Source organism: Barbus barbus, assembly GCF_936440315.1.
Source record: "Barbus barbus genome assembly, chromosome: 47".
Lineage (NCBI taxonomy): Eukaryota > Metazoa > Chordata > Actinopteri > Cypriniformes > Cyprinidae > Barbus > Barbus barbus.
This window is the reverse complement of record NC_136725.1, coordinates 20052274-20075713: the sequence shown is the minus strand read 5'-3', so window position 1 is coordinate 20075713 and position 23440 is coordinate 20052274. Positions and strand designations below refer to the sequence as shown.

At 37.4% G+C, this 23440-nt stretch overlaps 1 protein-coding gene across 3 annotated transcripts in view; it reads right to left on the bottom strand.

Moving 5' to 3' along the window:
- Window positions 1-23440, bottom strand: part of LOC306866094 (DNA repair protein XRCC4-like) — a 42482-nt gene continuing 19042 nt past the window's right edge. Inside the window, exons 4-9 of one of the 3 annotated variants that reach the window (XM_079411103.1) lie at window positions 21652-21818; window positions 15967-16116; window positions 14818-14960; window positions 10226-10367; window positions 9902-10016; window positions 814-1183 (exon numbers count right to left, since the gene is read on the bottom strand). In XM_079411103.1, the coding sequence (XP_079267229.1) occupies window positions 1097-1183; window positions 9902-10016; window positions 10226-10367; window positions 14818-14960; window positions 15967-16116; window positions 21652-21818 (804 nt within the window). In that variant the 3' untranslated portion in view covers window positions 814-1096. Of the gene's footprint in view, window positions 1184-9901; window positions 10017-10225; window positions 10368-14817; window positions 14961-15966; window positions 16117-21651; window positions 21819-23440 lie in introns of all 3 variants that reach the window. The other 2 variants (XM_079411104.1, XM_079411105.1) reach the window with 2 other exon arrangements.

Below are 23440 nucleotides of genomic sequence, written 5' to 3'. Positions count from 1 at the left end.
ACAAGAACACATTTATTTGAAATACAAATCTTTTGTAACATCATAAACATCTTTTCTCTGACTTTTGATCAATTCAAATTCTTCCTAAATTCAATCCTTGCTGAATAAAAGCATTTATTTCAAAACAATATATTATATTATACAATAATGTAATATTACCTAGAAAACTGTTTGTTTGTTTTCCACCATGTGTGTGGTTACGTTTAACATTGAATGTTGTTAATCAAATTTGGGATTTTTCTATTACAGTTTCCTATGACAAATACATTTTTTAGTACAAATATATTGTTTCTCAATAATATGAGCTCATAAAGATTCCACATATAGTAATAGTTTTTGAGAGAGAGTTCAAAGAGTTCACTCACCTCAGTCTCTATGATATTCTCAAAACCCATCATAGACTGGTTTGCTGGTCTTAGATGGTCTAGCCCAGAGGTCTTCAACCCTGCTCCTGGGGACCCACTGTCCTGGAAAGATTATTTCCAACCGGCTTCAGCACACCTGCCTGCAATTTTCAAGCAGTCTTGAGGATCTTGATTGGCCGCTTCAGGTGTGTTTGATTAGGGTTGTAGCTAAACTCTTCAGGATAGTGAGTCCCCAGGAACAGGGTTGAAGACCTCTGGTCTAGCCAGCTGGAAAAAGCCCAGTCCTCACTAAAACCAGCAGGCCAGCCTGAGGAGTCTGTGAGACCAGCTAAGACCAAAAGATCAGATGCGTTTTTCTTTCTTTCTTTTCTCCCAGCAAAGATATCCATAACAAAAAAAAAAAAAAAAAATTGGGATTAAAATCCATTTTGAAATATCACTACTTAGGGAATGAGAAAATCACATCTTTATTCACATTTATTATATTTATTCACACACACCTTACAGAGTTCAAATGGAATAATTCATAATTTTGCTCCACTTGCCATTAAAAAGTAGTTCATTTTAAAACTTTTATTGTTTAGCCAGTTCATCTTTACTTTAAAAATACTTTTAAAACATACAATTTTATTACTCCTCCAGTTTAAAAACAGTACAAAAGTCATGCTTATCACAAACAGTGCTCATTAGGTCCCAAAGAGGGTCATATATCATCGAACAGGTCGTCCGGATCAAGGTTCGCAGCAGCGCTTGCAGGTTTTGGTTTGACGTTTGACGTTTTGCTCGTCTCTGCTTTGGCCTCTTCGGTCGGCTTCTCTCTAAAATTACAAAGTGAAGGAACAACCGTCAGCAGAAGGTGAAGATTAAATACACAGCAGGAGCTAGTATAAGTCATGACACTGGAGTAAAGTCTGACTGCTGCCTGATTACAGTGACCCAGTCAAAGCCCATCCCACCACAGGCTCCTTGAAACGGGGTCAAGACTAAACGCTGCACAGTTCACCTGCTTCTGTCAAAAAAAGATCCTTTATAATCAGGCACATGCCATATGTTTTCAACATCTCACATTTATTGCATGCTAATAAAAGGTCACTTTCAAGGTGAATCTGACTCTGATGTACATCCTGCTGGAAATATGTGACATAAATGCCCTGAAGTCAGAACTAAGTTAGGCTGATGATATGAAGACAAAATGACTTTGGTTACTACAGTGTGACAAAGTTAGTATGTCAGCATTAAAACAAGAAAAGAAAGGTTAAACTGCAGTAATTCCCACAGGATCCTGTCTATAAAGCCTACAGAGAGCGTTTCAAAGCACTAGAAGAAAGCAGGTCACAGGGAAAATAAATGAGATTTATGGCTCCGTAAGCCTGTTAATTTCAGGATGTGCTGGGGATCATGTAGCCTTTTAAGAAAAGCTTGTCCGGTGGTGTACCAGAAAACACATGGACAACACGGCTGGAATGAAATACACACATTAGATAAAGTTATTTTATATTCAAAATAAAGTTTCTTTAAGCAAAGATCCATATTTTGATGCAAGTGGTTCTTGAGTTGAGCTCAATGACTCTCTGGTGATCCTTTTCACATTACAGGTTTGTCAGATCAACACTGTACAACCTGTAAAACATTCAGAAAGAACCAACAATCCAGGTCAGTTTCAGAGGAAAGGCTTGAACTGGTTTGTGGTGATAAATGATTTCATGAGGAAACATAGCTCACATGGAAAAGTTGGACTAATGCAGGTCTGGATGGTGACTGGCATCTGAGCTGAGAGCGTCACACCCAAAATACAACACCTTAATTATATATATTTATATTTTCTGTTATACACATCTTCATTCTGTTCAAATGTTTTCACGGCTCTTAATGCATGGTTTTTCCTTCTGGAGCATCAGTGAGTGTTTGAATCTTCTGTAATAGTTACATATGAGCCCCTCACTTGTCCTCAGTGTGAAAAGATGCATCTCAAAATCATACAGTCAATGTTGGAAAGGGTTCAAATACACAAAAATGCTGGAAAACCAAAGAATTTGTGGGACCTGAAGGATTTTTCTGAAGAACAGCAGGCAGTTTAACTGTTCAGGACAAACAAGGGTCTCATGAATAACGATCACTAAAAAAAACACAGCTGTGGATCATTCAGGTAACAACACAGTATTAAGAATCAAGTGTATGTAAACTTTTGAACGGGGTCATTTTTATAAATTCAACTATTATTTTCTCTTGTGGACTATATGTAAACATCTTATATGTATATATAAGACACACACACACACTTCTCTATAAATAATTAAATACATTTATTTAAAGGATAAATTCTAAGAAAAAGAATGAGTAAAAAGAATAAGAACCGAAAGCATTAAATAATGCACCAGAAATCATATTCAGAGTTTTTCGATTTTGTCTCAAGTAGACTAATATTTGTGGGCTTTAATAAGCCTCACTGTGGGGGAAATGGAGTTTCATTAAAAGTTAACAGCGTCCACGTAAAGCATTCACACTCTTAAAGAGCCTGTCTCTGGAAACAAGCTCTTCCTTATTAGAAACAGGTTTGCATCCAGCAGTGTCCCCTCATAATGCAGCTACAGGACTCAGGTGAATAAGACACGGTTTTAGCGGATCATGCTGAGGAGATTCCAGAAACCCTTTAAGATCTTGGTGAATAAGTAAGAGCTGCTCCATAAAATACCACCATAATAACAATCAGGAAAAATAAAAATGAAATATTCAACTGAACTATTCATCTGCCTTATTTGCTCAACGGGAAATTTTAAGGGGGAAACAAAGATTCATAACAATGAAATGTTACTGCCACATACAGAGGAGTCAAAAAGTCTAAAACACATGGAAAATATAAGATTTTCTTTGTGTAAATGTACAAAAAATTACAATACATTTACATTTATCAGACGCTTTTATCCAAAGCGACTTACATTGCATTCAAGTTACAGTTTTTACATTTTTATCAGCTCTTGCTTTCCCTGGGAATCGAACCCATGACCTTGGCGTTGCTAGCGCCATGCTCTACTATTTGAGCTACAGGAAAGCCTATAAGCCTATATTTATCAATAATATGATAAAACACTGAAGAAACATTTCAGATTGTGATCTATTTCAATATTACTAATCATAAATGAAATACAGAAGCAGATTGTGTTTCCAGGTTTATGATCCCAGCAGAATCGCATCTGAGGGCTCAACCTGCCACAAGTGCAGTTCAGGATTCAAATACCTGCTTCTGAGACGTGCAATTAAAAAAAGCTGTTTGGCAAAAAGGAAGAAAGTGTTAGGCGAGGTACACTGGGACTCTTTAAAAACACAGATGCCACATTCTGTTGCTTCAACTAAATCCATTTATTAGCATAATCATTGGTGTCTATGAAAAAGCATGCTTTACCGAGAATGAATCGCAGGCTGTTGATGTTCGAGTTTTGTTCCTTTTGTTCGTGTGAATGATTAAGAAATCATCCCTAGTTAGCTAGTTAAAGGAATAGTTCGCCCAAAAATGAAAATTTGTTGAAAATATACTCATCCTCAGGCTGTACAAGATGAGTTTGTTTCTTCATCATAACAGATTTACAGAAGTTTATCATTACATCAGTGTCTCAGCAATGGATGCTCTGCAGTGAATGGGTGCCGTCAGAATGAGAGTCCAAACAGCTGATAAAAACATCACAATAATCCACACCACTCCAGTCCAGTCCATCAATTATTGTCTTGTAAGGTGAAAATCTGTGTGTTTGTAAAAAACAAATCCATCATTAAGATGTTTTTAACTTCAAACCATTGCTTCCGGACAAAATATGAGTCCATGATCCATAATAACACTTCCTCAAGTGAAAAAGTCCATGCCCTGTTGTCCTCTCACATCAAAACATATTCGTTTAGAACTGTTTTTGCGGTTTTAAATGTTGACTGATTTGTGCATATTTCTCTCCTGATTCAGACGAGCTAACTTTTTCACAGGCCAAAGCAATATTATGAGTAGAAGACTCATATTTTATGTTTTGAAGTTAAAAATATTGTAAAGATGGATTTGTTTCTTACAAATTTGTTTCTTCAGAGGACGTTAATTGATTGACTGGAGTGGTGTGAATTACTGTAATGTTTTTATCAGATGTTTGGACTCTGACGGCACCCATTCGGATCCAATGGTGAGCAAGTGATGTAAAATTTCTCCAAATCTGTTCTGAAGAAGAAACAAACTCATTTACATCTTGGATGGCCTGAGGGTGAGTACACTTTCAGCAAATTTTCATTTCTGTATGAACTATTCCTTTAAAGTATGAAACTGCTCCTGTTTGCAAACAGATCACGATTCTTCTGTAGAAATACAAAGAACCAAGAAAAGTTTGTATTTGCAGTAACAGAGACCAAAGAGCTTTTATATGGTGTGTTGGTACCAAATAAACCCTGAGAGGCCTTAAGATTTTGATCTTTTTTTAATGTGTAAACACTAACATGGACTCAGCCGATTCACTCATTCTCATTTGACTCTCAAAAACCACATTTATTGAACCAAGTAACTCGAGCATCAGAAATGCGTCTTTGGTGCTTTCAGCAAGCCTTTAAAACACAAACACAAAGTGAAACAATGCTTAGTCAGCACAATTGGAGTGTAAACAGTGTATCTGCATTTCTGCACGTGTAAATATCGCGATCAAGGGGTTTCCCTGTGCGGATGCATCTGGAAGTCATTTTGACGCAACTAAACTCTACTGTAAGGGACAGCCTTGAGACAGAAAGAGTGTCTTTCCTACTGCACTCTGAGAGGAAATCCATAGGTATCTGCAGGGATAACAGATGAGCTGCCGCCTTATAAGCCGCTATATTTGCTGTCGTGATTCACTGGGAACAGGGCGGGAATTGTCTGCGGGTTGGGAAAAAAGGTATTACGTTTCTTTTAAATTATTACGGACATGACGAGAAGTTCTGGAAGTGGTTAAGAAAATGCAAAGGAGCCCAAAAAGGGAGATGTTACGTTACGGTACAGTACGGAGCCAAATATCAGACTACAGCCATATTGTGACATAAGAAGCTGATGTAGGTAAATGTATGCTCACATATTATAAAGTAAACCAATGGATGATTGTATTAGAACGATGCAAACAGATTGTAACACACTAAACAAGTCAAACTCGACTCAAACTCAACTTGCATCAAGCTGCCATATTTCGATCAATAAATCAGAACACATCCTGCATAACAAAAAAATTAATGAATTTGAAAAAATAAATAAAATAAACAACCAACAATGAAAAGTTGTCATTAGATTACTTTACCAAGGCTAACTATTTCTTAACAGAAGCATAACTCATAAAAACTGACAGAGCAATAAAAAAAATAATTATAAGAAATTATATTTTGCAAAAATAAAATGACTATTCTTTAGACCACTAAAGATTTTGCATTGTGACATTATTTTTTAAGAACTATGAATTGTATTATTTTATTACAGTATGTAAATTAAATTATTTAATTACTCACATGCACATGCATATTAATGAAAAACAGCCGTTTATGCAATTACAATGTTTTATATATTATAATAAATAAATTATATAAAGTACTGTACTAATTCTACACACACAAACAAAACAATTACATTATGATCTAAATTTCTCTTGTCCACAGCGTAATGTAAACGCACATAAATGAATTTAACAAAAACATTTGTTTAAAATACCAACATTTAAATATCTTTAAAACATGTTTAAAATTATAAAAAAGACAAAAATATATTATGCATAATAAATAATATATTGTATATGATATCAAATTATATTTTAATGAAAAAATATTCTTTAAATTGAAAGTATGCACCATTGCATTGCAGTACTTTTTTGTATTGAAAACATATTTTTCAGTTATTGCAAGTTTTTACAGTTATTTTTCAGTTATTTCAAGTATTTTCAGTTTTTTTTGTTTGTTTTTTTTTGGTGGGTTTGGGGCGAAATGTACTTATGGAAATGATGTCAATGCAAAAAAAAAAAAAAACATTAATATGCAAATTTAGATTTTTTCTTTTCCCCTTTTGATGAGAGGTAAATCTCGAGCAGGATATTTCTTTGGGAGACTCACGAAGACAGCAAACACACATGCTGAGGTCTGGATTAATGCAGTGTAACTGGCCTGATTGTTGTCTGTTGTGGTGCTCTGCCAGATCCATCTCTAGGCAGGTGCTGGGAGACTGTAGAACAGCACAGTTTCAGCCAGGGGCCAAATTAATCCACGTCTTTCTCTCGCTCTCGCTCTCTCTCTCTTCCTTCATCTCTCTCTTTCTGTCTTTCTTCTTCTTCTTCAAAAAAAAAAACTAACTTCTGATGCACCTCTGAATCCTCTAATAGAGTTTCGACTTCCTTCTCCTTGACCTGGAAGGAGACACTTCACAGTTAATTTACTTTGCAGTCTCAATGATTTACAAATTTCTTTTTTTTGTTTGTTTATCTATGCAATCTATAATCACAAGAATCTAACTTTCTCTTTCTCAGAAATGACTTTTCACAACATCACAAAACCTTCTCGCTTTCCAAGCCCTCCCTTCAATCATCTGCCTCCATGCTCCAATCAATTTACAACAGTCCCGCCCCACATTGACTTAAAAAAATGCATTGCACAAAGATTTTCAGATTCATCTGAATAAAAAAAGCACTCCAAATGAACTAAAGACGTGATTACGCTCCCCTGATCCGAACATGTGTCGAGAGTTGAGGACGTGCACCACAAGCGGTCCTGTAGCTGAATAAACAAATGATGTCTGCTGGGTGATTCTTTTCAGCCTTTAGAGGAGAAATGCTCTTAAAAATGGGCTTTATTAGAGCAGATGTCATGGCACAGAGTCTCACCATCTGTAGACAGCAGTGATTGTGCGGTTGTTTGTGAGAAAAAGAAAAAACGGTGGCACTGATACTTGTCTCTATCCAATGACTGTATTTTGGCTGCTGGGAAGCTGCTACTGGCAAATTTCTTGATACCCATACAGGGCCTTTAAACGGATAATAAAAAGCCATTTGCTTTTTGATTACTCTAGAGATGTTGGCAGAGCGATAGAGACATTGGCATGGAAGGTGCTAGAGGTCTGAACAATGACTGTTTTCATAATGTTCACTCGTTAGTGAATTTACTTTGATGTTTATTTGAAGTTTGGGGTCAGTAAGATTTATTTTTGTTAAAGAAATTAATACTTTTATTCAGTAAGGATTGTTCAAAAGTGACAGTAAAGACATTTATAATACTACAAATCTATTTCAAATAAATGCTGGTCTTTCAGAAAAAAAATCCTGAAAAAATCCTGAAAAAATAACAAATCACTGTTTTCATAAAAATATGAAGCATGACACTGAAGACTGGAGTAATTATGCTGAAAATTCAGCTTTGCATCGCAGAAATAAATTACATTTTAAAATATACTGAAATAGAAAACAGTCAAAAATATTAAACAATATTAGTTTTTGATTAAATAAATGCAGCCTTGGGGACTATGACATTAGCATTAACTTAAACCTGTATGAAAGTAGATAGTCTAGCTCAAAAAAGGGGAAAAAAGCACCATAAAAATAATGTGTAGTCGCATAAAGTAATATTTTGTGTTGTAAGTTTTGTGAAGCAATGCAAAAATTTATTAAATTAAACAAAAAGTATTGTTTTTCATTTTCCATTTATTTATTTGCCATTTTTGGAGCTTGACAGTCTCATTCCCTATCCTTTTAATTTTTTGGAAACCAGCATTAAGATTCTTCAAAACATCTGTTTTTGCATGAAGAGAGAAAGTCATACAGCTTTGGAATCACATGACAGCGAGTACAGGATGACTGAATTTGCGGGTGAACTGTTCCTTTAACTCCGTCTGCCACATAAAACAAAACTCATTCACAATACACCGCCACTAATTTGTGTCACGTTTTACAAGAGCGTTCCATCTCTCTCTGAGGCACAAAATTGTGCGTAATTAGCCGAGGCATTCAAAGCCACGCAGCTGTTAAAAACCTCATTCCAGGAACAGAATGAGAATCCTCCAGCTGGATTTCTCCACTCGTGTGATACGAAGTGGTGTATGTGATATTATTCTCTAAAGAAGTTACAGCCAGATCTCTATGCCATGGCAGTCTATTAAAGTTTGGAAAGTCTTACCACGGTGACAGACCCTGTAGAACGAGAGAAGAAGTCCAATACAAACTCTCAGTCTCCCTCAACACCTGACACGCAAACACACGCACAAACCATCTGGCGTAGAGGCACCATTCTGTCATAGACCACCGCGGCCTCGGCCCACCGGGGTCTGCGAACGTCACCGCTTTGAGTGTCTGCTGACACGGGACGCAGCCGCTGACACTGGGAGGCTAGAAACACTTTTAAACAGAATAAGTTTAAACATTTACTCTGCCTACAGAGTCACACAAACACTCTTGTTTTTACCAAGTTTTAAAAGACCCTCATTAAACGTTAATCTCTGCATAGCCCAGCATAACGTCAATACAATATGAAGCCAAAGCGTCTCTTTCTTAAATGTCTGCCAACTCGAGAAACTTTCATATAGTATATGTCTGCCAACCTAAAAAACACGGGCTCTGTTCCAATTGCTAGTGAGCTGCCTTTCTACCTACTGTCTACTTTGGCAGCTGCCTTCTAAGACAACATCCAAACTGAACTGATTTAAAAGGTGTAACGAGTTGGTTAACCAATCAATCGAGTCACACATACCACACTCCTCTTGTAAAGTGTGTAAGACATTCATCTAGTGCACAGTAGCCTAGACATCGGCATATTGTTAAGCAAACAACTCAGTACTGAAATAAGCACAAAAAATCCATTACATACACAAATATTGGGTGAAATTATTTTTCATCAGGCATTTATTTTATCAATATTTTACAGTAAAATATCTAATTATACTGATACATATTTATCACTGTTTTAATATATTTTCATAAAATACAGCTATATAAAAGTGATGCAGGAAACATTTTCTGATCAGTTAAACTGCATGAATTTTCCATGATTTTCCCAATCAATTTTAGATTTTGCCATCACAATCATTATTAGCAAAAGAAATACTCGACATAAAGCTTGACTATAGAAATAGTACGGATAGACAAACAGATAGACAGACAGACAGATAGATACGGACAGAAAGAAAGACGGACGGACGGACAGATAGATATAGAATGACAGAACGATGAAAAGAACAGAACAATAATCCGAATGACAGTGACAGACAGATACAGAAAGAAATATAGACAGACAGATAGACAGACAGACAGATGGATAGACAGATCGATAGATAGACAGACAGACAGACTAAAGAACTGTGGGAAACCCTGAAAGAATCACCTAGGAATAATAACAAATAATAACTTAAAAATAATAACTAAACGCCAAATAATCTCCAAAACAGTATGACTATTTTAAGATAAACACAACACGTTTTCTCAGGATCGGTGTCCCTCAGGTGCCATCAAGTCTGAAGTTGCTCAACGCAAATCTAAACCATTCATGGGATTTTTATTGTACAATTACAGAGGCAACTAACGTACCGAGAAGCACCCAGGGGGGCCTCCACTGGAAAAATACAAGGTGCTGGCAAACGACCAATGGATTCTGTACAACGGAAGAGGGTTCTGGGAAACCCGCTTCTGTCTGCTTGACTGGCTGCAGGCAAAAGCAGCATCCAAGGTTGCATGAAAAGGACACCAGAGAATAAGACAACTGGAATTATCACTGACATTTGTATGGCTGCAGTCGCAGGGGTTTATGGGTATCATATGCAATATTACTTAACAGGCCTCCAGGAGTTTGAGTTCGTGTTTGTGTAATTAGACAGAGGATTTGAGTAAATCTGAGGAAGTGAGTGGTGATACCTGGATCTCTGTCGCTGGTCCAGCGCTGCTCGTTTGGCTTGACTCTCCAGCTCTTGGAGATGTCGGTGGCGGCGTTTTCGACAGGGCGCCACATCTGTGATGTCATTTAAACTGTCGTCCATCGGGTTGCTTTCTGGCATCTCTGTTAGACAAAACATGGAAAAATTCAATTTCATCAACTGTTCGTATTTGTACTTATTTAGCTGAAGTTTTTGCCTTTTAGAGAAAATGTTCTTAACATTTAAGTGTTTAAATGTTCTTAACAGTATTTCACTATGCCATATTCATGAATTTTACTTATTTTTTCATCAGAAATGGTATAATTTATTGTAAATGTAAATATTTTTAATTAATTCAGCAGAACATGTTATAAAATATATAATTTCAATCCATAAACATAATATTTTAACATTATAATGTGCAGAAATAATGTGAATCAAACAGACCAAATATTAAACAAATGTTTTTTTGGGGGGAAAAGATTAAACATTTTAATTTACATCATCTCAGGCAGACCAATCCTGAATATAATATGACTGAATATTATTTATATATTAATATAAATATAATATTAAATGTATACAAATATTAATATTTCATTATCAATAATATTATTAATAATTTTAAAAAATCATAAGTATTACAATTTTTATTTAATACATGTACTTAAATAATAATAAATATTATTATTTAAATAAATTCCTTATTACTATTCTCCTTGTTAGCGCAATCTTAATTTTTTATTTTATTAACAGCATGTGCATTAAAAAACTTTGACTAAAAAACAAAACAATAATCATTAACTAAATTATTCTGCCAATAATTTAGATGAGATTAACACATTTAATTTAAGATGACACATTCAGCCAACCTGATCAGTTATTGCCATTTCTAAATATGAGCTCTATAGCCATCAGTTGCTAATTTCATGATTTCAGTCAAGATGAGTTATTATCTGTGAATGTTATTATTTGTGATTGTTTGCATATATAATGGTTCTGAACAGGATTAATGGAGGTTCTCACAGCCAGCGTTCAGGCAGCCGGCCAAGATGTGTCTCCGCTAACACAATCAACATCACAAACACATTAAAAGCATGTTGAGCATCAACATTAAATGATGTACATGCAGCACGACTGCAATAAAACCCAGCAGAAGTGCATCTGTCTCATGTGATATGCCATTGTAGCACAGTGGGACTGTTCAAGAACGCAAAGAATCCAATAGTACTTGTTCTTTAAAGTACTATTGCATTGCCAGACATGTTTCCATGATTGTTTCTGGCAGTTGTTCACGGTTTAATTTACATAGGACAGATATAGCTATGAAACTGGGTGGGTTTGACTCACGTTTGTTGATGCAACAAACATCCTAACCACATTCAAGGCTCTTTCAATTATGCTTCATGTACTGCACCCTTATGGTAAACTTTATAGTTAAGATTAAAAAGACTAAAGCTACAACTCCTACTCTTTAAATACAAAAACATAACCATGCACACACTCTGAAACATAAACCACTGAATCACAGTTTAAGGAAGGAAAGAAAAAGACAATAATTGAAGCCCTGAGGAACTATGCCAAAGTGACACACACCTAGCAACCATACATTACAAATCATACTGTTTACAGGGTCCCGTTACCTTGGAAGGGGGTTTCTAGCAATAGTGTTTTTCACTTTTACTCCACAGGGTTTACACAGGGGGAAAAACAGAGAAATTGAGCAACCCGCAGACTAAATCATGTGTGACTCCACCTCATTTCCCTTTCTGTGCCTCAAAACTCTGACTCAACAGCCTGACGGAGCCCCAAAATACGGCCTTTGAGTAGCCCGATGTCGAAATCGACCAAAAGCAGAAGGTGTTGCCAAGGAACAATTATTCTAGAAGATGACGTCATTAACAATAACGGACGACGCAGGGAAAATGTGAGGGTAAGAACTACCTGTAGGCCGTCTCAGTTCTGGCTCAAAGGTTTAATGTGCTGGACAACGCAGCGGTTCTCCGTAGGGGAAAAGACATTAGCGTGGTCATGCTTTGGACAAGAGAGCAAATACCTACAGGGATGTCAGCGCTCTCATTGACGCAATGAAATTACAAGTCTTCGCAGTTCTGTGCAGTTTATTTGTGATCTAATGGTAGAAATACTACAATATTTATTTATTTATTTATTTATTTAGTCATTTAGCAGACGCTTTTATCCAAAGCGACTTACAAATGAGGACATAAGAAGCAATCAAAACCAACAAAAGAGCAACAACGTGCAAGTGCTATTACAAGTCTTGGTTAGCCTAACGCAGTACAGATAATTATTATTATTATTGTTGTTATTTTTTAATAAAAAGACATAGATAAAATACAATTAGAATAGATAGTGCTAGAGTTAGAGGGTCAAGTAAAGATGTAATATAAGTATACAATATAAGTAATGTTATGTAATGCAGCATTGCTATTTTTACCAAACAGTTAATTAACCATGCAGTATTGCCTATTATGGATAATCCAGTGAATTAGGTTCTTTACAAATGAAAAATAAGTCATCTGATGGATGCAAACCAGGGTTGGAAATTAAAGGGGATTTGGGGACCCTCAAATTTAAGATAAAAATGCCCCTTCACAATTAAACTAAATAAATGCAAGTATCTGACATAAAGGACAACACAGAGAAGAACCCACGGTGATGCGGATGTCACAAACACTGGTGATTAGCTGGAAAGGTCTTTTTAAAGCATTATCCCAAACTTTCAACTCAGGAAGTCCCTAAGTGATACATAATGAACACCCAGGTTCAGTCATGTGACAATGTGTGCATGTTGTGTTGCCATGGCAACATTTCCAATACGGTGTTCTGTCTGGTTAGCACATTAATTTGGTTTTGTCTATGTATGTTTTTTTTTCTCTCTCAAAGCCGCGAGTCCAATTGACTGCAATGATATGACTGACAGACTGCAACGGTTTGAGTTAAAAACCTTCGTTTGTGTTCTACTGAAGAAACAAAGTCACCTCTTGGATGTCCTTGCGGTAAGCAGATAAACATCACATTTTCATTTTTGGGTGAACTATCCCTTTAAGAAAAATGGTAATGAGCTGTTCAATTATTTTAGTGTTATATATTTTCTGCTGCCCATTTCAAAGCATATTTTACCAAATCTACGTACACGTATAACATGTTGACCTCCAATGTGAGGTAGTTGTTTATTTTTATTCAGTTTGCACATTTTCGAGTTGTGAGAAAAAAAAAAAAAAAAAAAAAAAAAATTCTGGTTAAACCATATACCTGAAAAGGTAGAATTTTGATATGTTATAAAGAGTTGTTGTAAAACTTAATGGTCACAATTATGTGGTTTTGAAATATGTTGTGACAAAGCAAATAAAATACGAAAACTGTATTTCTTCTGAAACACGTTTTGGTTTTATCTTCCCAGAAAAGTAATCATTTGGATATATGTTGTGGAAAAGCAAATAAACTGAAAAAAATGCTATTTAGCAAAACAAAATATATATATATTATATATAGTGTGTCATATATGTAACATTACAGATCTTTCACAAGGAGGGGTTGTATTTCAAAAACAACTGCAGAAACATGTTATATGTGGTCCATTTGGTTTGTTGTATATGCCCCATAATTTTCCTATAAGGAGAAATTGGTCCGGGTTCTTATGGGTTAAATGAGGTAAAAAAATGCCCCTTGAAATCAGTTCTGGGAGCAAATATTGCCCCTTAATAGAAAACGTAATTCCTGATGCTCATGCAAACCAAAGATAAGGTCATTTATAAATGAATAAAACTGATAACAGCACTTCACATTGTATAACACAAGATAAACACAACAGACTTTCAATATTATGCTAACAACATCATAAAAGCCCATACAAATCGTAAATTGTGAAATATTTGATACACACAACTCTAAAAGTTGGATTCCACATTAATGCACCAATCAGAGATGTAGACCTATCGAATTATTCCATGTTTCTTTGTCGATTTCTATCATCGCATTGATACTGTCATTCTGTCTGGCCCTACGCCAAGATCTTGAGCTTTCACGCGCTTGCCAGAGTCACTGTAGATCAAATCAGCATCGTGCTGTCATTCATCAACCTGAACTTTCTGGGAAGAAATTCCACTAAATTCACTACACATTGCTAAACTATATTAAAATGTGAGTTTCGTTTGATGTTCCAGGCACAAATTCAGTTGCAGACTCATCTATTTTGCCTTCAAACTTTGTTAACTTTGCAAACATGTAACTGTGTCCAAAGAACACAATATTATGGAGCCCTGAGAAGAAATCAACTCAGCGAGCTGAAGAATGAGAATTTCCACCAATCCACACAAACTAAATCACAGACTTTGTTAAAAGTAGGCTGAGAAAGTTTCAGCAGTAATTTGCATTTAAAAAAAAAAAAGGTTTGAGGTACTTGCATCTGAAATTGTGGCTCTCTGGAAACTTTAAAGGAGAAAAATGACAACCTGAAAAAGACAATCCTAAATACAGCTTTATTTTATTTTTTTAGCAGATGCATTGGGAAAAAATTTGGAAGGACATAATGACAGAATTTTAATTTCTGGGTGAAGTTAGAAGAATAACCTTGTGTAAGAGGCTTTGGGTCAGTCTGTTTGGGTTCAGCCTCCCGTTCATCTTCTGTACTGCCTCCGTAATCACTCTCTTCTCCAGGACTCTTATCTGCCACAGTCTCCATCGCTCTGTGCTCTTCACTGTCTGCCCTTTTCCTTCCAAGAGAATACAGTAGGTACATGTTAATGAGGCATATGAGAAAACATACTGCAGACTCATTTCTAGAAACGACTGATTCACATGTAAGATGTGAAAAATGTAAGAGAATGCACAAACATTTGAAAGTTTCTATTTCATTTAAAAACAGTTTTCTGTCCTTTCATCCTCAGGTTGATGTTTTTTAATGTTTTGGGCCAGATTTTTTTTTTTAAATAAATCAGTATTTTTATTTCACCATGATGCATTAAATTGATTGAAAGTGACAGTAAAGGCAATTATAATGTTACAGAAGATCCATTTCAAATAATCATATTTCAATAAATGATTATTTTCAACATTGCTAATAACAAATATTTCATGAACAGTAAATCAGTATATTAGAATGATTTCTGAAGATCATGTGACACTGAAGACTGGAGTAATGATGATGAAAATACAGCTTTGATCACAGGAATAAATTACAGTTATTTTAAATTGCAATAATATTTCATAAAATACATGTTTTTACTGTATTTTTGATCAAATAATGCTGCCTCGGTGAGACTTTTTTCAAAAAATATTAAAATATGTTACAGATCATCAACTTTTAAATGATATTGTACATATAGATACACAGATATATTTGTTGGACTGTTTGAAATCAATCATTATTTTTGCAACTCATTCGGGTGTCATAAGTGGCACAGAAATAAGACTCTGTCTTAATCAAGGGCACAACATTGGTGGACTGAACTTTCTTGGGTTTGTACCTAAACAATTTAAGTTTTCCATCACGCCACAGTTGTCCACTAGAACGGAGCTTGTTGCTGTCCTTTTAAGCTTTGTTTTCCCACAAAAAAAGAAGTGCAGACAGGAAAATGTGCTCAACACAAAACTAAAAGTTATAATCATGAACATAACGTCATCATGGGATTACCTAACAGGAGAAGGGAAATGTTGAACTGAAAAATGCTTATGATCATGTGCGGTTGTATCATGATGAAATGTCGCACATATCTTTACCTCGGTCGATTCTTTTCAATAGATTCCTCCAGCTCTTTGACACTTTTCTGCAGGGCTCTGAGTTTGGCTTTCTTCTCGTTTAGGACAAGCACAAACCGACTGTACAGGTCTCTCTCCAACGTCTCCTTCCCCTGGATGTACCTCTCCATCCTGTGGAGAGGGTGAAGACCAATGAGACCCACCCAAACACTCACCCAGTCTCCCTGGACATCCGATTGGGTTGACAAAAAAAGATTTAGTTATGAGAGTGTTTGTATTACTTAGAAGCTTTTTTGGTATTATAAGTGGATAAACACTCAAGTGGAAAACCTTAAGAGCGTACTGAACTGAACACCTGTGGTAGTTGTTTGCATAATACACGCACACAAGCTAATAAAGAGCCGTCAGTGTTGAGTAGCATTACAAATTCCCCATAATTCTGGTTTTGGAAGATGTTAGAAAGTGTGGCGGCACAGTCTGACCGATGATGTCACTGCTGCTGTTTCTCAGAGAGGAAAGATTGAAGCATGTGGAGAACAAGAAAAGAAAGTAAAGAGGAGCTTCTTGTCAAGTTGGCTGGGATTCCTTTGTCATTCTCCTCCTGAATGCGTCATGTGCTCTAAATCAGCCATATACACAGCAAAAAAAAAAAAAAGAACTGCGTATGCATATCTTCAGTTCCCCCTTGAGTATCACAGCAAACACAAACTAAAAACATCTTGTGTATCTGGAGTTCCTTAGTAACCACTTAAAAAAACCCAGCCAAGATGCTCTTTCATTCTGAATCATGGGAGATGATGAGGAGGAGAGAGGCTAATCCAAGAGGAAGTTGTAATCTTAAACAGGTGAAAGGCTTGCGTAATCACGCTATTTTGTTTGAAATCAGTTTTGGCATTACACAAAAAAACCTTGTGCATGTTCCCAGGAACAAAGCAACAAATGAAAAGCATATTCCCCACATTTGTAGACTTTTGTTTTTTACGTTGTAGTTCACTTATAAGCATTTTCAAGCATCAAAATATGGTTTAGTTTGAAATATAATCCTATTGGCCAATACAGATAAAAATACAACATAATAATAATAACAATAATAATAATAATATTATTATATATACATATACATACACAGTTGGGCAAAAAAGTATTTAGTCAGCCATCAATTGTGCAAGTTCTCCCACTTAAAAAGATGAGAGCGGCCTGTAATTTTCATCATAGGTACACTTCAACTATGAGAGACAGAATGGGGGGAAAGAATCCAGGAAATCACATTGTAGGATTTTTCATGAATTAATTGGTAAATTCCTCGGTAAAATAAGTATTTGGTCACCTACAAACAAGCAAGATTTCTGGCTCTCACAGACCTGTAACTTCTTCTTTAAGAGGCTCCTCTGTCCTCCACTCGTACCTGTATTAATGGCACCTGTTTGAACTCGTTATCAGTATAAAAGACACCTGTCCACAACCTCAAACAGTCACATTTTTCTTTTATGCCAAAAATAATTAGGACATTAAGTAAAGATCATGTTCCATGAATATATTTGGTCAATTTCCTACCGTAAACATTAGTAATATGCCTTGCTAAAAACTTAATTTGGATAATTTTAAAGGTGATTTTCTCAATATTTAGATTTTTTTGCACCCTCAGATTCCAGATTTTCAAATAGTTGTATCTCAGCCAAATATTGTCCGATCCTAACAAACCATACATCAATGGGAAGATTATTTATTCAGCTTTTCAGATGATGTAGAAATCTCAATTTGGAAAAATTTACCCTTATGACTGGTTTTGTGGTCCATGGTCACAAATGAACATACTTTTAAACATAACTTTACATAACTTGAACTTTTCTGTTTTGCAAATCCTTTTTTGAATGATCTTAGGAAAATTCTACTATTTTGAGATACTGGTTTTTTACTTTTATATCATCATGATCATATATAATCATCAAAATTAAAACAAAAAAACTTTTGAAATGTTTTACTTCACATGTAATGAATCTAGAATATACGAAAGTTTACCTTTTTTTTTTTTTTCCACGATATTCAAATATTTTGGGATGCACCTGTGTATGTATATATATATATATATATATAACGCAGGCGATTCCTTTTTTTTGTTTCACGGGTTGGCCACCCCACTCATAACTGCTAATTCTGTCTCTTTTTTCTTGAAAAGAAGTGCATTTATTCAGTTGCAGAACGTCTGTCACGGTACGCCCCCAGGAATGGCGTGGAAAGACGAGGTCAGGGTCCAAATGCAGGTAAGGCTTTTAATAATATAAACAAACAAAGGCCAACACGGCACAACAAACACTTAAGCACGACAGATCACAAAATGGCAAGACAAGTAATGAACCCACACCAGAGTGGTGGGAGAGGGGAGACTAAATAGTCAGTGGCTAATGGGGAACAGCCGTGGGTGTACTGAGTGTGATGATGCGGCAGGTGTGTGTTATATGGGAGAGGAGTCCGGGAGAACGGGAGATGGCGGCCTCCTGTGGCGCCAGGGAGAAGTGCAGGACCCGGACTCGTGACACTACCCCTCCCTAAAGGAACGGCTTCCAGACGTTCCACCAAGCGCAAAAGTCTGGAGGGAGGTGGAACCAGGGGATGGTGAAACAGGGGGAGGGATGGCGGGCCAGGTCCATGTGAAGGCAGAGGGCCTGGAGACAGAGACCAAGCAGGAGACCGGGGCGGATTCGGAGGGTTGGACCAGGGAGACTCCAGCCGAACAGGAACCCCAGCGAACGGCCAGGGTGGGACCGGAGGGACAAACCAGGCGGGCACCGCCGCCTCGGGAGTGCTGTGAGCGGGTACCGCCGCTTCGGAAGCCTTGAGAGCGGGCATTGCCACCTCGGGAGCTTCGTGAGCGAACGCCGCGCTCTCAGGAGGAACGTGAGTGATCACAGCTGTCTCGGGAGCTTCGTGAGCGAACGCCGCGCTCTCAGGAGGAACGTGAGTGACCACAGCTGTCTCGGGAGCTTCGTGAGCGAACGCCGCGCTCTCAGGAGGAACGTGAGTGATCACAGCTGTCTCGGGAGCTTCGTGAGTGACCACAGCGGTCTCGGGAGCTTCGTGAGTGACCACAGCTGTCTCGGGAGCTTCGTGAGCGAACGCCGCGCTCTCAGGAGGAACGTGAGTGAGCACAGCTGTCTCGGGAGCTTCGTGAGTGAGCACAGCTGTCTCGGGAGCTTCGTGAGCGAACGCCGCGCTCTCAGGAGGAACGTGAGTGATCACAGCTGTCTCGGGAGCTTCGTGAGTGACCACAGCGGTCTCGGGAGCTTCGTGAGTGACCACAGCTGTCTCGGGAGCTTCGTGAGTGACCACAGCTGTCTCGGGAGCTTCGTGAGCGAACGCCGCGCTCTCAGGAGGAACGTGAGTGAGCACAGCTGTCTCGGGAGCTTCGTGAGTGAGCACAGCTGTCTCGGGAGCTTCGTGAGCGAACGCCGCGCTCTCAGGAGGAACGTAAGTGATCACAGCTGTCTCGGGAGGAACGTGAGTGAGCACAGCTGTCTCGGGAGGAACGTGAGTGATCACAGCTGTCTCGGGAGGAACGTGAGTGATCACAGCTGTCTCGGAAGCCTTGTGAGCGGGCACCGCCGCTAACTCCACCCTGAAGGTTGAGCCGCTCATCCATAGAACCAGGTTGATGTACTCCTCCAGCGACTCCTCAGGGTCCCAGAATGGCGTCAGGGACTTGAAGGGCTCGGCTAGGCCACCCCTGAAAAAGACCATAAGACAGGTCTTCTCCCTCTCCGATCGCCGAGCCAAATCGAAAAACTCCCTGGCGTACTCCTCCGTGCTCCGGACTCCCTGGCGAATGTTGAGGAGCCTCCCTGCTGGACCCATGTGTGGTGGGTTCATTCTGTCACGGTACGCCCCCAGGAATGGCGTGGAAAGACGAGGTCAGGGTCCAAATGCAGGTAAGGCTTTTAATAATATAAACAAACAAAGGCCAACACGGCACAACAAACACTTAAGCACGACAGATCACAAAATGGCAAGACAAGTAATGAACCCACACCAGAGTGGTGGGAGAGGGGAGACTAAATAGTCAGTGGCTAATGGGGAACAGCCGTGGGTGTACTGAGTGTGATGATGCGGCAGGTGTGTGTTATATGGGAGAGGAGTCCGGGAGAACGGGAGATGGCGGCCTCCTGTGGCGCCAGGGAGAAGTGCAGGACCCGGACTCGTGACAACGTCTTTATGAGCACATCAAACAGGAGACGTTTCAGACGTGGGCTTCAACTTCACTTCAGGCACGAGTCAAACGAGCATGGAAACTGTACTGTGCTCATAACGCCTGCTCTTCAATACACGCACAAAGGTGGCGGCGCCCACATAGCCTGTATCATTTCATATCAAATCGCGAAAGAAACTACGAGCATGCAATATCGTGATCAGTTAAGTCATGAAGTTACCAAAAAGTATGCCATAAAACTGTGCATGCATGTAATATGTTATATATGAATTACATGAAGATGTCTCTGAAATGGTTTTCAAAACTGTCCAGGAGCATCTCCTTCATCTAACACACTCGATTCAACTCGTCATCTCATTAGTAGAGACTGAAATGGTCTGACCTGAAATGGGTCAGAAAAGGTAGAGTTGAGAGAAAATACGATGCGTGTCAGATCCGTGTCACGTTTAGCAGCAGCAGCTCTTAAAGAAATAGCAGCCAAAATAACCTAATAACCAGCTGCTGTGATGTCTGGTCATCAAGAACAAAAGAAAAAAAGAGGAAATCAATAACTTTTATAGTTTTAAGGATTCATCTGTATTTAGTTGAGAATTTGGTGTTTGATAACTTTATTCAATTCCTGTATATTTCTGAGGGGCACAGGTAGATAAATATGACATTTATTATAATGGGTTTATGTGAAGATTGTTTTAAGTTCACTTAAATTAGTTAATAATAGTTCACTTAAGTTATTTTTAAAGTCTAATAAATGTTCAAATTATAGCTCTTAATTATAATGTAAAGTTGAATGACTACAGTCAATGTTTAAATATTAGCGTAAAACATTTTTATAGGGAAATCAGTATTAACTGGTATCAGTGATACCGGCCTTCAGTCAGAAAAATAAAGATGCCATTAAACAAATATTAAAAATATACTGTCTATGTTGTTTGTACATTAATTTGAAGATTGAATGTGAAATTATTGCAATACAAAAGTATATTTAAAAACTTTAATGTTAGGTGGGATAAATCGTAATTAATTTCAGAAAAATGTGTGATTAATTAGTAATTTTTTTTAAATCGATTGACAGCACTTACATATAGTTAGTTAGTTAGTCAGTTACATATGTATAGTTTTGGCCAAAATTCAGCAGAGAATTTAAAAAAGAACAGGCATGTTTTAAAGAAATGTATAATGAATGTTTTTTATTATGGATTTTAATTTTAAATTAAATTTTTAAAGCACGCAGCAGTTTCAAAATTTACATTGGAGGGATGACTGAGTAATGTAATGTTTTTACAACAAAACGTCTCTTAGTAATGATAACCACAAAGCTTAACTTGCTCATAAATCATAAACCGCGATTCTAAAAAAACCCATTAGAGGTTCCTGAAGGGACCCATGTTGAATTATCCTTCCAGGTTAGCTTACAAATTGATGTCTGCAAATTATTTTATTTATTCCAAACATCCGCTTCTACAGTTCTGTGGGAGTTGGGAAGTATTGATCTGGTGTGGACCTACTCTTTAGTGATGTGTTCCTGTTCTCTCCTCAGCTTCTGGTTCTCCTCAAGCAGGTGCTGGTTTTTGGCCTGTAGACATGCACTCTGCTCCAGACCATGAATAATGAGCTCCCTTATGACTTCAGTGGGCTCAGGCACCGCCTGCAGATCCACCACGCCGAGTCTGAACTGCCAAATAAAGAGAGAACAAGATTAATAATAGAAGACCTCACGCAACCTGGCACCTGAAGGAGACACCTGCCCATCAGCTATTAGCATTAGCATCCTGGCTGGAGACACAAGGGACATTGTCTGAGAATGAACTTCGCCCACAGACGGTGAGATTTATTTGTTGGTTTCTGAGTTTGCGGTTGTGGAGGAGGGATGTGGTGTAATGTATTGGAGCTCTATCACATCACTCCACCTCTGAGATTAAGATGTTCTCACTATTTTTGACCAAAGATACTTTTCCATCAAAAAATTATGTCAATCATTATTGAACAAAACTATTTAAAATCGTTTAGATTTAGAGGAATTTGGTAATGACTCATTCAGAGCGATGTGTGAAACTGTTTGACTGATTCACTGAATTCTTTTTTTTACTTTTGGCACATTCTCTAGAAAATACACGCGCACATGCACACACACACACACACACACACAAGTAATAATATAATATAATGTAATATAATATAATATATATACACACACACACGATATAATTACCAGTATATAATATATGCACTTTTATTTTCTGTAATTTAAAACAAAAATAAGTACAAACAGAAATTAATGTATTGTAAAAATAACGTATTATATAAATAGTATAAATAGATCAATTATTTTATATATACACATAATAATTATAAATTCATAAATTATATTTAATTATATACTAAACACATGAATTAATAAGTAAATAATAAAAAGATAAATAAGTTAGTAAATAAATAATACATAATTAAAAAATGAAATTACGAAAATAAAAAAATAAAACAACAAGACTTAATGAATAAAAATTATATTTTAAAAATAGATAAAAAATTATGTATATATTATGAAATATTATAAATACAGATCTATAATAATTAGCCATAATAAGCCTAATTTACAGAGACTGGAAACACATTCACAGCACAAAAAGACAATGGCTGAATTTAAAAGCACATAGCACAGTCCTAATCCAGCACAGACAGAACCTGGTTAAAGTAAAACGAGGGCAGTGCATGAATAGAATGCTTTTTTTATTTGCAAAAAAAACTTAAAACTGTTTTAAAAGTGAATACACACTTCAGGGTTTCACTGCCCAACTCCGTCTAGCACCTGGACAAACACACCAACATTTAGCCTGGACTCTTGTACTGATAAGACGAGCCAACCGCTGTGATGAGAGCCAACGGGCGACAGCGAGTCTCTGATCCTCAAATAGATGAACTCTGCCAGGACACACAAGGGACGGACGCCCGGCCTGTAGAGTGTGTGCCAGTCTGTGAATGATAAGGACGACTGCACTGAAGAGCGCTGAAGATAACAGACCTCACAGAGACCTGAGAACACAATGAAGTTCCTGCCGTCAGCCTACCGAGACTGTGTTAACTGAACACTTTTGTCCTATAAATGCTTCTTGACAGCTGTAAGCAAAAGACAGTGAGTGGAAACAAGCAAGCGAATCCTTATGACTTTGTTGTGAACGACTCTGGTAATTGCTTACATTAATGTATGCAGTAATGTAGCACTAAAAGAGAAGTTTAGCATGCTCTTTAGGGAACGGAGATGAAGCTGTCAAGCTCAAAAAAAAAGGAGGCTAAATA